The sequence below is a fragment of the Passer domesticus genome, chromosome 2 (assembly GCF_036417665.1).
Source record: "Passer domesticus isolate bPasDom1 chromosome 2, bPasDom1.hap1, whole genome shotgun sequence".
NCBI classification, from domain to species: Eukaryota; Metazoa; Chordata; class Aves; order Passeriformes; family Passeridae; genus Passer; species Passer domesticus.
In genome coordinates, this window is record NC_087475.1 from 50,088,912 (window position 1) to 50,102,333 (window position 13,422).

A 13,422-nucleotide genomic window follows, 5' to 3' on the forward strand; every position below is an offset into this window, starting at 1 on the left:
CAAATTTTATATATTGTGTGTGTATATAATTCCCCTGGCTTCTGATTCTGAAACTTAGAATTCTTTGGTAAAAGTTCTCTTGTCCTTTCTAAGAATGTCCTTTTCAAGATTCCTCTGCAGAACAGTTCACTTCTGCCATTAAGCTTTTTCTCCATAGATGCCGTGTCCTTCTAGGTGAAGGTTTCATTTTGATGTGTATGAAGTCCTAGCATGACAAATTCATCTGGGTGATTACTGTGGAGAGATGGCTGTAGCCAAAAGACAAACAAGCCTTGAGATCTCTGAAGACCAATGAATAGAACAAAAGGGAACATGCTGCAGTGATAGATGCTGTCTGTATTTTTAACCTCCACATACATTTTCCCTTCACAAAACCAGTGTTCTTTTAAGGAATAACATTTCTAATCTTGATGTTGTCTGAGGAAATACAGTAGATGCTAGTAATAATTGCATGTAATTAAATCCCAACCTCATTTTTAGTTGTCACAGTACTGCCAGTTGGAGAGGATTCAGGAAACTTGGTTACTGGTCTAGAATGACTGGGAAACTGGAAGAAGTTGTGTTGAAACTGAACCTTTTTTTGAGAATTAAAACTTTTCTTCACTTTGGTTCTTTTTCCCACTTGAACAATACACACAGTAAAAACTCTAAAAAGTGAAAAACCAAAACAAAACACCAAACCCAACCCAAAATTCTACTAAAAGTAAAAACTAGAGATTTCAACTACGTTGTAAAATTGTTCTTCTAGGTTGCCAACAAGTGATGGCAGTGCATCCAAGGGAAAACAGCAAACTAGTGAACCCGTACATATTTTAAAGCGATCTTTTGCCAGAACTGTCTCAGTGGTGAGTACTATCAAGAATCTTCTGTGTTTCCTGCAAGTTCATACATGGTTAGAAAACTGAAAGATACAGATGTGGAAATAGTGATAGTTTTGTGCTTGCTTTTTCCAGCAGAAGTTAGGTACACTGATAAGAATATTTTATTTTTTTACTTTTTCTGAAGATTTCATTTTGGTATTCAACACCAAATACATTTATTTTGCTTTCTGAGGTATAAATTCGTGAAATTACTGACCACATAAAATAATAGTAGAAACAAAACTTTTTAAATCCTCAGATTTTTTTTTGTGAACTGCCATGTGCTTCTGTTTAGCTTTCAAGTACTGTAAATGTCATGTAGTGGCTATGGTCCTGCAGATCATAACTGTTTAAAAACAAAGTGAAGACAGCCCTGATAATACTTTATGATAAGAATGTATTATGTCAAAATTCGGTGTTGGACTCTTCTGTTGATAAAGCAGTTGAAGCTTATTGAAAAGTCTCCATTACATTTGTTTTTAAATAACTGAGAGACTTCCACACATAATATTATAATACGGTATTACAGTGAAGTGTCCCCTGCATTCTCAATGGGTTTTTTTTTTATTCTCAAGCAAATTAGGATTTGTGTGTTGTATGGTAGATGTGTATAGACATAAATGTGTTTTCATAGTAAACATAAATATAGATGCTATTTAGCCTTTTGTCTAACACTGATGCAGAGCTGTCATTTCTTGTTTTTTAACACTAAATGTGTTTTTGGTATCTATCCTTCATATGCTGAAATAGGAATGCTTTGAATCCTTACTGAGCATTCTTCACTGGAGTTGGACAACACTGGTGCTGGGAGTTGAAGAACTTCGTGGGCTGAAGGGTTTCCAATACACTGCTACTCTCCTGGATTTAGAAAGGTTGCGTTTTGTGGGCACTTGCTGCCTGAGATTGCTGAGGGTCTACACCTGTGAAATATACCCAATATCAGGTATTCCTCTCAGTTCACTTTATTAGCAAATGATGTACAGGATATTTATGGTTTGATCTAAGTATTCATGTAAGATATGATATAAAATAGGTCTGCTCACGCAGATGGTTTTACTGGAGCAATTAAAAGACTTGTTGTCAGGAACAGGAAATTTTCAATTGTCTGCATAACTAAGTGTCCTAGTACCAGTACCACATGTTTACACCATAACCTGTGTTAATTTCCTGTTGTTTGACTTATCAGTTGAGCTGTTTTGGACTGTTTGTGTCCTTTTTTCCATTTCTGTACATGGTGCTTGCTGTGGCAATGAGCACAGTGTTAATTTGAAAGATATGTGTTTTTCATGCCTGTACTTTAACAATGCTCATTAAATCGCAGTATATATTATAAAAGATCAGAAAAGTAGGAGTTTTTAATGCTCAGGTTTCTTTGATAAAGTTTAACACCCTTTCACTGTTTTACTTTTGGAATTAACTTCTCTGAATGTAGATTCAGCAATGTTGCTGAATTCCCCCTTTTTCTATTTGCATGTAAAATGTGCATTCTAACATGAAAATATTTCATTATTGTACATTTAATACTTCTTTTTGTGTAATCTTCTAGCTACAGCTAAAGCAGTTGTAGAAGAAACCAGCAAACTAGCAGATTGCATTGGAAAAACTAGGACCTTGCTGAGAAAAATTTTATCTGAAGGAGTTGACCATTGCATGGTGAAGCTGGACAATGATCCACAAGGATATCTTAGTCAGCCTCTCAGTCTGTTAGAAGCTGTTCTTCAGGAATGCCATAATACATTTACAGCTTGCTTCCATTCATTCTATCCAACACCAGCTCTCCAGTGGGCATGTCTTTGTGACTTGCTGAACTGTTTGGACCAGGTACATTAAAATGGCACAAGTAAATATAACAGCTTAGCTTGTCCTTTTGCTCAAATTGAAGCCAAGTAGTATTTTAAACTGTTACTAATTTTTTGCATATATCCTGATTTACGACTTGAGTTCTGTTGTGGTTTGGATTGGTTTTTTAATGACTGGGTATTGGATTTGTTTCTGGTTTTGTTTGTTTGGGGTGTTCTCTAAATGTAGTTCAGTAAGAGCCTAGGAACTTTGTCTTCTTTAGCTTTTAAGATTCTCTGTGGGACAGTGAAGAAAATTTGTGGTGCTGGTAACTGTCAGCACCTGCTTTTTCAGTGTTGAGGCTGTGCATTTATATGTGCTTACTCTTGCTGCATGTTGCCTAAGAGCAGCCATGTACTATTTTTTATCACTAATACTTGAGTAATTCCTCATTATTAAGCACTACTGCACTGTTCTGATCCAGCCAAGTACATGAGAAGCAGCTGGAAATACTATCTATAATCAACAACTTTTTTTTTTTGCTTATCGTGAATGAGCATCCCACATCTAAACAGTGTAGTTGGTTGCCTGCATTGCTTGTGGTGAGATGTAAACAGCTTCTGCTTTGCATGAAGATTAATTTAGCATATACAGTTTCAAGGAAGACTCTGTTCTTTTATGTATTACTCTAATTAAGTTGTTTCATTATAATTGTTAATTATACGAAAAGCCTTGTCTTCAAAGGATACCATAACTTTAATATTAGACGGGTTTATTTTAAAATATGCCTTTAAAATATGCCAACCAAGAAATTTTAATTACTCCAGTTTTGAAGATCTGAATTCAAGCTTATGAGGGAACATAATGTAAAATTCAAAGAAAAGCTTTCTCTAAATTATTTTTAGTAGTTACAGTAAAGCTGGAAAGTTCCTTTCAAAGTAGTTTCTCTATTGTTTCAATGCAGTGGTGCCATTCTGTTAATTTCTTTTTCTGTCTTTAGGATATCCAGGAAGCAAACTTCAAGACCTCCAGCAGTCGGCTCCTTGCAGCTGTCATGTCTGCTCTGTGCCACACTTCCGTGAAGCTGACCTCCATCTTTCCCATTGCCTACGATGGAGAGGCCTTGCTGCGCTCCATGGTCAAACAAGTCAGCACTGAGAACGACTCTGCTCTCGCCCATCGCTTTCCTCTTCTGGTAGCACACATGGAAAAGCTTAGTCAGGTTAGGATGTACTCTAAAAATGTAATGATTTCTTCTACTTTGCAACAAAAAGCTGTTACATATCTACACATTTTTGCTCGATAAAAATGTACATGAATTTACCTAAATGTTTTCTTTCTAAAAGGCTTAGTTAAGAAACTTATTATTTTTTGTGATTTTCAGTTTCTTGTCTGAACTACTCCAACTCTTTCTTCTTTGGAGAATGTCTAAGCAGAATGGTTCTCATTTTGGAATATTAAATTGGAAGAAATATCCTTTGGAGTAGTATTCTGTTGCATAGAGTCTTCTGCAGCAGTTTTTCAGTTTTTTCATGTGATCAGAAGGAGAAACATGTAGATAGATTTGGTGTTTTGAGGAAGCGTCAACACAACCTTAGTAAGAAAAAGTCATTTCTCAAACTGGAGTTTTTAAGGGAGCCAATAAAGGAATCCCAGTTCATACTTTGTTCTAGCAAAGGTTATTAAACAATTTCCTAATCAAGGGCTCTTTAATACTGTATTGTTGCAATTGTGATATTTTAGAACTGATTTACGGAAGTAAGAAATAAGATAAAAGATAAATAATAAAGGTAATAATCATGAAAATGGGACTACTCAACAGTATTCTTGAATTTGGATGACAACAGGGGTATGAAATTATGGGTTATGCAAGAAAGGTAAATAAAGGATAGTTGTAGAATCTACCATTACCAGAAATTTAGAGCAAAAGATAAGGTCAGAAGTTTTCTAGTCTTCATAAAATACACAGTTAAGCTGGGGGACATACTCCTGTAGGCTGTTATTGTGCCGAAAGCTTTCATGAACTTGGAAAGCACCTATACAAATAATGGAAGAAAAAGCTACCAGGCACTACTAAATGCAAATATAATATTAGTGTCTTGGATACAGCAGCCTCTTAACTGTAAAAGATGGAAAAGTGTTCTGTACAGGTTTGCTTTGCCTGATTGTCTTCCATATTTGTTCGCTACTTGGATTTTTTTTTTTTGGCATACAAAAAGGTGAGAAAGATAAACCTTGGATTTTGATCTGTTGAGCTGATTATATTGTTCTTGTCAAAAGCAGTGGATGTCACTGCTGGGCAGAAGACACAATAGATGCCTAAGTTTAGATTTGTTTCATAGTCTTCATTCAGCAAAGAAAAACTGTGTTTATAATCATGCCACCAGTGGTTTTGTCTTACTTCTTTACATAGAAGATTCTTTTTGCTAACACCAAAACAATAAAGCTTCCAAGTTTCTTGTTTAGACACTGCAGAAGAAAATTACCTGAACAGTTTCCAAGGTAGCTATATACACACTTTGTTTTGATGTATGCTTTTAAAGCCCATAGGTTTTATGGCTATATAGTATATAAAGAAGAGACATCTCCTGGGAAGGACATCTGCGTCTTTCCAATGCAATAAAAGACTTGTCACTACTCCATACAGGAAATTAAGGACATCAATCTGTTCTTTTGACAAAGGAATACATACTATGATAGCTTTGAGAATTTTAATTTTTTTTCCACCCTCTAGACATTTCTTATTTTCATGAAGTCACAGATATATCAATTACCTAATACTTAGAATATGTAAAAGTTCGTGTTTCAGTTTTTTAATAACCATTGTTATTATTTGTCATTTGTCTTTGTTCACACTACAGAGTGAAGAAAATGTTTCAGGGATGACAAGCTTTCGGGAAGTGCTGGAAAAGATGTTGGTCATTGTTGTTTTACCAGTACGCAACAGCCTTAGAAGAGAAAATGAACTTTTCTCTTCACATCTAGTTTCTAATACCTGTGGGTTGCTTGCTAGTATTGTGAGTGAGCTTACAGCATCAGCATTAGGATCTGAGGTAAAGCTGCTCTAAAATAATTTTCAGAAATCTTTCAGGCCAAACATACTACAGATGTGATAGAGGCTGGATGGGTATTTTATAGGTGTGCAGATCTTCCATAGATTCTGGAATTCTCTGTTTTGAGTAGTGCAGATGTTTTGCATAGATTTAAAAGCATACATTTACTGTATTAGAGAAATACTGTTGATAATTGGCTACTTCATTAGTGCTGAAGAATACTGCAGATTGTTTTTAAAAAGGTACATTTTTTGAGTACTTTGCTTTTTGCCTGCGTATTTGTGTAGATATGCAATTCTTTCAGAAGGCTATAACTTCATTAAGTGACAGAAAAGTATTTTTCAATGTTGATAGCACTGTCTCTGTGCTATCAACAGACTTTTCTCACAGAAAGAATCAAGTTTTTGATAATGTCTTGATTCAAGGTGTTTTTACCATTATGTAAAAATTGCTTCTGCCCTCTCATAATCTTGTCTGTACCTAAGGTAGAAATACCTTACCTTTACCTAAGGCAGAAATACCTAACCTTCCTTTTAATACAGATAATCTGTATTTTTTGCTAATTCATCTACAAAATATTATTTAAATACTTTAAAAACTGAGTTGGATTTCTGATTATTCCCAGTTAATTTCTAATTATCATAAATACTTTATTTTTTCTTTTTAGTCAATATTAACCAGAAAGCTAAATAGTGGCATCTTTTGTGGTTTGAGAGTTGACTTCTAAAATTTACCCAGTTGAAAAATCTGATCATTCACTTTGCTTTATTAAAAGTTGTCTACAATTTAGCAGTGTATATTTTCTGACAATTGTATTTAACTTTCTACAGGTTGATGGGCTGAATTCTCTCCATTCTGTCAAATCCACTCCAAACAGATTTACTAAAACAAGTCAGGGAAGAAGCTGGAATACTGGGAATGGATCCCCTGATGCCATATGTTTCTCTGTTGACAAACCTGGTGTAGTTGTAGTAGGATTTTCTGTTTATGGTGGAGGAGGAATTCATGAGTATGAGTTGGAAGTATTAGTTGATGATGTAAGTACTACTTTTGGGAAAACAATTTGAACAAAAGTAACCTCAGAGGTTTTTACAAGTATGTTTTGCAATGTGATATTTTCATACTCATATTCAGTCTAGGCTACCAGTAAAACAATGTGCTAGTAGTAGGGTTTTTTTGCTTGTGGTGAAGATTTTTGTGTTACCACAAGCTTCATATGATATCTAATAGGGTCCTTATCTTGGTTATTGTCGTGAACTCTTCCTGTATTACAAGTAATATTTGAAGTATCGGGGACTTTTCACTTCCTGGAGCTAAATATAAATTAGTACCAGTTACCTCTCTGTAAACCATGAATAAAATTAAGAAATGAGGTTATAACCAAAAATTGAAGAAAAGGATAATAGTCTACCAACATGTTCAGACCTACAGATGTTTCAGGTGCTGTTGATGTACTCTCTTAGAAGCAGTATAAAACTGTGTTGTGGCTTCTTGTAATTAAGCAAAACTGCTGTTCTTTTACATACAAGTTGTTGAGTATAACTGATGATTCTGATCTCTTCCAAAGGACAAGCATAGGTTACTATGGGAAATTAACCTCTCTGATCAGTAATTTCCTCTTTAGGGGAGGGGCTTTACTGTTGACTCTGAACACGTTTTCATCTTTTTGTTTGTAATGCCATGTGTAAAAATTTATGCAATGAAACATAAGTTGTACAATTGCATGTGTCATATATTTGTTATAAATGTATTAAAATTACTTTGTTTCTTTGAATCAGAGTGATCATACTGGAGATGCAACTCATTCTCATAGATGGACATCTTTAGAATTGGTTAAAGGAACTTACACCACAGATGATTCTCCTAGTGACATAGCTGAAATCAGACTTGACAAAGTTGTGCCACTGAAGGTAAATAAAATAAAAGCACATCTGTAGGTTTCATACAACTTCTTTAGATAACAAAATTGAAATTGTCAGTGTAAATTGTTTGGGTTTTTGGATGCACATTCACAAATTGATCTTGACATGTGCTTCATAAAGTCTCGGTTTCAAGCTATAAATTAAAAGCTCCGAATCCCGTCAGCTAGAAGAAATTAGATCCCAGTTTTTATAATTGCATAAGATAGATTGTAGATGCTTAGTAATTTTAGAATATTTTTGAAAGTGCAACTTTTTTATGCAACTTGATATTTAATTTTCTTGGCTGCCTGCTTGCTCTTAAAGTAATTAGTAGTAATTTGTTATGGTCCATAGTTTGGGAACATAGAACAGCTCTGATTCTTGTTAAATGCTGGATCTTCTTTGTTTAATTTCATTTGTAGAGTGCTTTGAAGGAGTTTTCAGACTTGCCAGTGTTAATGTAAAATAATAACTTTCATATACCATGAAACCATTAGATACTTGTTTTATATTGCAACCTATTTTTGCTCTTCTTTCCAAGGAAAATGTGAAGTACGCAGTTCGTTTGAGGAATTACGGAAGCCGGACTGCCAATGGAGATGGTGGAATGACCACGGTTCAGTGTCCCGATGGTGTAACCTTTACATTCAGTACGTGTAGTCTGAGCAGTAATGGCACCAACCAAACACGAGGACAAATCCCACAGATCCTTTATTACAGGTTTGTGTGTTGTAATGATTCATTTCTAAGTAAAGTGGATGAAACCATCACAGTGTTATCATGCTACATCTGTTTTTAAGAAGTGGTAGAAATAAATCCATCCAGAGTGTGTTTGTGATGCCTCTTCCAGTCTTGTTTTAGGGTCTGGATTTTTCTTATTTGACAAATAACGTGATGGTTGACTTCTTACGAGGTCCATTGTTTACTGCCTTAAAGCTCTAAATATGAGGAACTCGTATTTAGATACACTATTTCAATTTCAATTTTTTCTATACCATAGGAGATAGCTGAGAAATTACTCACTAGCGTGTTTATCTCTCCAATTTATTCAGTTCTTCAGTTTCCAAAAATAATTGCATCGGGTAGTGAAGCAAGGTATATTTATATAGGAACTCCTCTCTTACTTAGAGGTGAAAGGCGTAAAAAGAGAAATTGCAATTGCCTGAAGAAATTAGCTGAAACACCTGACGGTCCTTGCAGGGGAGCTTTACTTCAGCCTTTCAGGATGACAGTAGGAATTCACTTGTGGTAATGCTTTTACAGAAAGCATTGCTTTTGTGTTTGAGGTGCTTACCCTGATTTGTATAAGGACAAGATTTTCAAACTGGCAGTACAAGGCTGATTAACAGAAGATGGAAGGAATAAAATGATCCATGAATAGTAATTTACTTTTATCTTTGATTGTGTGAGAAGTGCCTACATAATAAAAGATGTAGAAGATATGAAAAAGTAATATTACACCAACTGATGTATTTTAGACTAACAAGCACATGAATATGTTGCTCGTAAGAAGGTTTTAAAGAAAGGAAAATATGAAGAAATAAAGTGGCCAGCTAAATTATAGTAATGCTATATTTGAAGATATAGTATAGTTCTAAACTACCTTAAAACATGAGATTGTGCTTGAAGATCCAGCTTGTCAGTAAAAACAGTAATTGCTTAATAAACAATGGAATTGCACTGGTGCAGATCATGATACTTTTTGATGTAGTATCCTGGAAACTTGGACTTCATTATAAAGTATTATAATTGGAAAGTGTCATTATGTAAAAAGGATGAAAGAAAGACATGGAAAACATCTATTTTTTACTCCTAGATTGTCTGCTTTTATACGGCCAAAAGAGAAAATTACAGAGAAATAACAATTTCTTTGATTTCAGAAAAGCAAAGAACATAATTTCAGTAATGGAAACTTCAAGGCATTCTAACAATAATAAATTAACATATGAATAATCCCCCCACCAAAGTCCTGTCTTCAGATCAGAGCAGTCTGGGTTTTTTTGTTTCAGCTGATAAAATTCAAAGAGGCTTTCGAAAGCCTAGTGGTACAAGTTGGAACTGTTACAGAATAAATCGTGTTGAAAAAAATTGCAGCTGTTGTGCTGTAATCACAATGTCTTTGTAGTTTGCATGGACAAGATAAATTTATCTATTGCATTGTTATGGTTATGGACTTAGTGTGAGGACTCACTGTTTGATATATAATGATTTGAAGTTTTGATTTGCTTACAGCAAAGAAACAAATGTTCAGTCATCTATTATAGAGCAGCTTGTAAAAGTCACACTTCATTTTGTTTGGAGGATGCTCAGATATCAATAGAAATGTTTCTTGGGCATATGCAAAGAAAGGCCATATACAGAAGTTAACACACTTTTGGTAAGGGCAGAAAAGTTTTGGAGGGGAAGGATTTGTTGGAAAATTACTCAGTTGAATTGCACCTACATCAATAGCTAAAAAATTCAAATGAAAAAGGCTTGAGGCTTGACAGCAAAGCTACAATTCTAGGACACTTTGGAAAAACAATCTTTTTGTAAGAGTGATTGATTCACATGACAGAGAAGGAGAGATATCCTTGTTCACTGAACTGCTCAAAGTAAAATTTCTTAACGTTCTGAGGTGCTAGTCCTAAAATAGCACACTGGACAAACACAAGATAACCAAACGAGAATAACAGATTTCGTTTTACATGTTGACTAAATGATTTTATTTCTCTATGCCAAGGCTTAATCACTATCATATTGAAAGCTTGAATTAGTTTGTAATTGTCATTTGATAGCTTTGGAAAAGCAAATCAAACCTTATTGAAATGGTTGTTTAGGAAAGCCTAATTTGACATACAGAGTGGATGTAAAATAAAGAACTGTTTGTTAAGGGTAAGCCCAAGACTGTATTTCAAAGCCATAATTGATCTTTGAAATAAGAAGGGAGAATCTTTGTCTCTTACAAAAATGTAGAAATATCCATTAACAAAGTTTTATTTGTTTCTGTGAAGCATTTACCGTTGCTCTTTTTTTACCATGACAGGGAACTATCTTTGGAAGAGCATAGCAATTAATTCTGTATTTTAAAAGGCATCTAGAGAAAATAAACATTGCAGAAAAATGCTTTTTATGCTTTTTGCCAAACAAAGTTCTTGCAAAGGACTAACAGTGAGATATTTTCTCCAAAATATCCTCCATGGTTTCTTTGTGGTTTTTTATTGCTTTATCAAAAATTGTTTTGCTTATTCTATGCCAAAAATTAGTCATTTTCTTTAATGTAATTTCATATTTGTGAACTTACTTTAACTTAATCCACTGTCCAGGAGTGAGTATGATGGTGATCTGCAGTCACAGCTGTTGAACAAAGCTAACGAAGAGGACAAAAACTGTAGCAGGGCTCTCTCTGTCGTGAGTGCTGTTGTACGAGCAGCCAAAGACTTGTTGCACAGAGCTCTTGCTGTAGATGGTAAGGCTTGAGAAAATTTACTTTACTTTTCAAAACTTTTACTTTCCTAGCCAGCCATAGTACAATATCACCTGAATACAAGAGCTGTGATGTTTCTCTTTTGCTTTCCAAAGAATATTTTTCTAACCTTTTATCCTGTAGGTATCAAACTGTGAGTAACTTTTATGTCATTGAGTTATGCTTGTGATAGCACAGTCATATACTTTGAATAAATTTGCTCATCAATTTACCAAGTATCATATTAAAGCTGGTAAGATTCTTTATTTCCTAAAGATGTTTTATGGCAGGTTAGTTGCAAATTTGCTCAGTGTTTTGCACAAAGGTTGTAATCAGTAGGACCGGTTAATGTAATTAATGTATAAGCACTTAAATATCCCTTTGTGAGAAATGTACATATCAGCTATTGTAGCCATATTGTCCAGAATATTGCATAGTGCTATAAAACTAGTTTGGAAGGTCTGGGAGGACTGTTGTGCTAACTTTTATACTGTAGAAAATATTAACACAGCTTCACAAATGGCAAAGAATGCAATAAAACAGTGCTCTAAGAGAAGGTAATTTTCCAACAGAGAACTATATATAATGATATATTTATCTTGGGTGGACTTGGCAGACTTAGAATTCCACAGTGCCTAAATAATGAAAACAATTTGAGGTAAAAATAGTCTGGGAAATAGAAGTTTAACTTACAAGGGGCAAACCAGAAAAATAAGATGTGCTTTGAACCACAGCATGTTTATTAATAATGCCTCTGTTCCAATTGTCTTTATTTAGCTGAAGACATTCCAGAATTACTCAGCTCTTCCAGTCTGTTTTCAATGCTGCTTCCACTCATCATAGCCTACATAGGACCAGTAGCAGCAGCTATTCCCAAGGTATGCTCCTCAAGAAAAATTACTGAAGAAATGTATGAATGTTATGCAAGGAAAAGGTTTACCATGAAAATTTGACCATCTTGGTTTCTTATTATTCTGTGAATTAGTGGTTTATATTTGATGCGTCATGAATTTTGCATGAGTCAGGAATTTAAAAAACATGTAATGACCTTTTTTAACTTGACTTGAAAGCATGATAACAAAAATACCTTAAGGAAGCAGAGAAATTTGAGATGCTTTAGTAGTAGGAAAAGGTAAGGAATGAGAAGAATGTAATTTACAACTCACTGATGAACATTGGGGGGATGAAATGGTTTTTTATGTTATAAAAATCTTATTTTTACAGTAAAGAGCAGAAGCATTTACTCATTAAATTAAGATAATTTCTGTCAAATTTAGAGTTTGAAAGATATCAGTTATAAATAAAACATTTCTTTCCGGTGTCATGGCATTTCTTGCATGTGTCTGTGACACTCTTGAGATCTGTTATTAGATCTATAAATGTCAATAATCCTTAGCTAGTATGCACTATTACCTTTTATTGCTTTTTCATGAGCTCTAAGATGTTTTCTGACTTTTTTTTAAAGGGGGAGGAAATAGAACTAACCGCTTAAAATCTAGTAGACATGTAACGAAAGTGTCAGATTTTAGTTACCTTGTTTCTTCATGGAACTGAGATTTGAAACAACAAAGTGTTTTTCTGTAGAAGTGTTCATCTGCTTAGAAAATGTAGTGAAGATTACAAGAAACATAATATTAATATTAAAAGAAATACTAATATGGTTATAGAGTATAACTGGATTTTGGCTTTAGTATTTACTTTCTGTGAACCTGTGCTTACCGTTTGATAATGTTCAAGGTTTTAGTAGAAGCTATTTTAGGGAAAGGATGTCACAGTTATATACAGATTCTTGTTTCAGCTTTGGCAAGTCTCCAAGAGGAGATTAATGTACTGGTGCTTTTTCTGTTAGGATTGTGTAGATGCAGAATTGCAAAATGATTGAATGGATTGTTATTAGTGATATTCTGAGAATGTTCAAACAACCACTGAAGAGAAATGGAAGTATTAGAGTATTGTTTTCACCAAGTTATAAGACTTTGTAATAACACATGTGGTGTTACATTACAGGTTGCTGTTGAGGTCTTTGGCCTGGTACAACAACTGCTTCCTTCTGTGGCAGTTCTGAATCAGAAATACGCCCCTCCAGCTTTTAACCCAAACCAGTCTACAGACAGCACCACTGGAAACCAGCCAGAGCAAGGGCTTTCAGCTTGTACTACCTCCAATCACTATGCTGTTGTAGAAAGTGAGCACCCCTACAAACCTGCCTCTGTTACACACTATAAGGTGAGCACCATTTCTAAGTGCACATGCTGCTTCTTAAAAGCTTTACACGAGTTTTCTTAGTCAGAATTTGCTATCTGAAAAATTGTTGCCGTGGATGTGTCTGTTATAGAAGACATTATATTATTGCTGTACTGCTTTTTGGACAAAACTCTATATCA

The 13,422-nt window shown here is 34.5% G+C and overlaps 1 protein-coding gene across 1 annotated transcript in view; it reads left to right on the plus strand.

Moving 5' to 3' along the window:
* Window positions 1-13,422, plus strand: part of MYCBP2 (MYC binding protein 2) — a 175,664-nt gene that overhangs the window by 87,945 nt on the left and 74,297 nt on the right. The window contains exons 30-40 of the mRNA XM_064408498.1: window positions 749-845; window positions 1,611-1,803; window positions 2,407-2,681; window positions 3,640-3,861; window positions 5,501-5,692; window positions 6,523-6,729; window positions 7,471-7,602; window positions 8,135-8,313; window positions 10,899-11,041; window positions 11,816-11,916; window positions 13,046-13,264. Of these exons, the coding sequence (XP_064264568.1) occupies window positions 749-845; window positions 1,611-1,803; window positions 2,407-2,681; window positions 3,640-3,861; window positions 5,501-5,692; window positions 6,523-6,729; window positions 7,471-7,602; window positions 8,135-8,313; window positions 10,899-11,041; window positions 11,816-11,916; window positions 13,046-13,264 (1,960 nt within the window). The remainder of the gene's footprint in view (window positions 1-748; window positions 846-1,610; window positions 1,804-2,406; window positions 2,682-3,639; window positions 3,862-5,500; window positions 5,693-6,522; window positions 6,730-7,470; window positions 7,603-8,134; window positions 8,314-10,898; window positions 11,042-11,815; window positions 11,917-13,045; window positions 13,265-13,422) is intronic.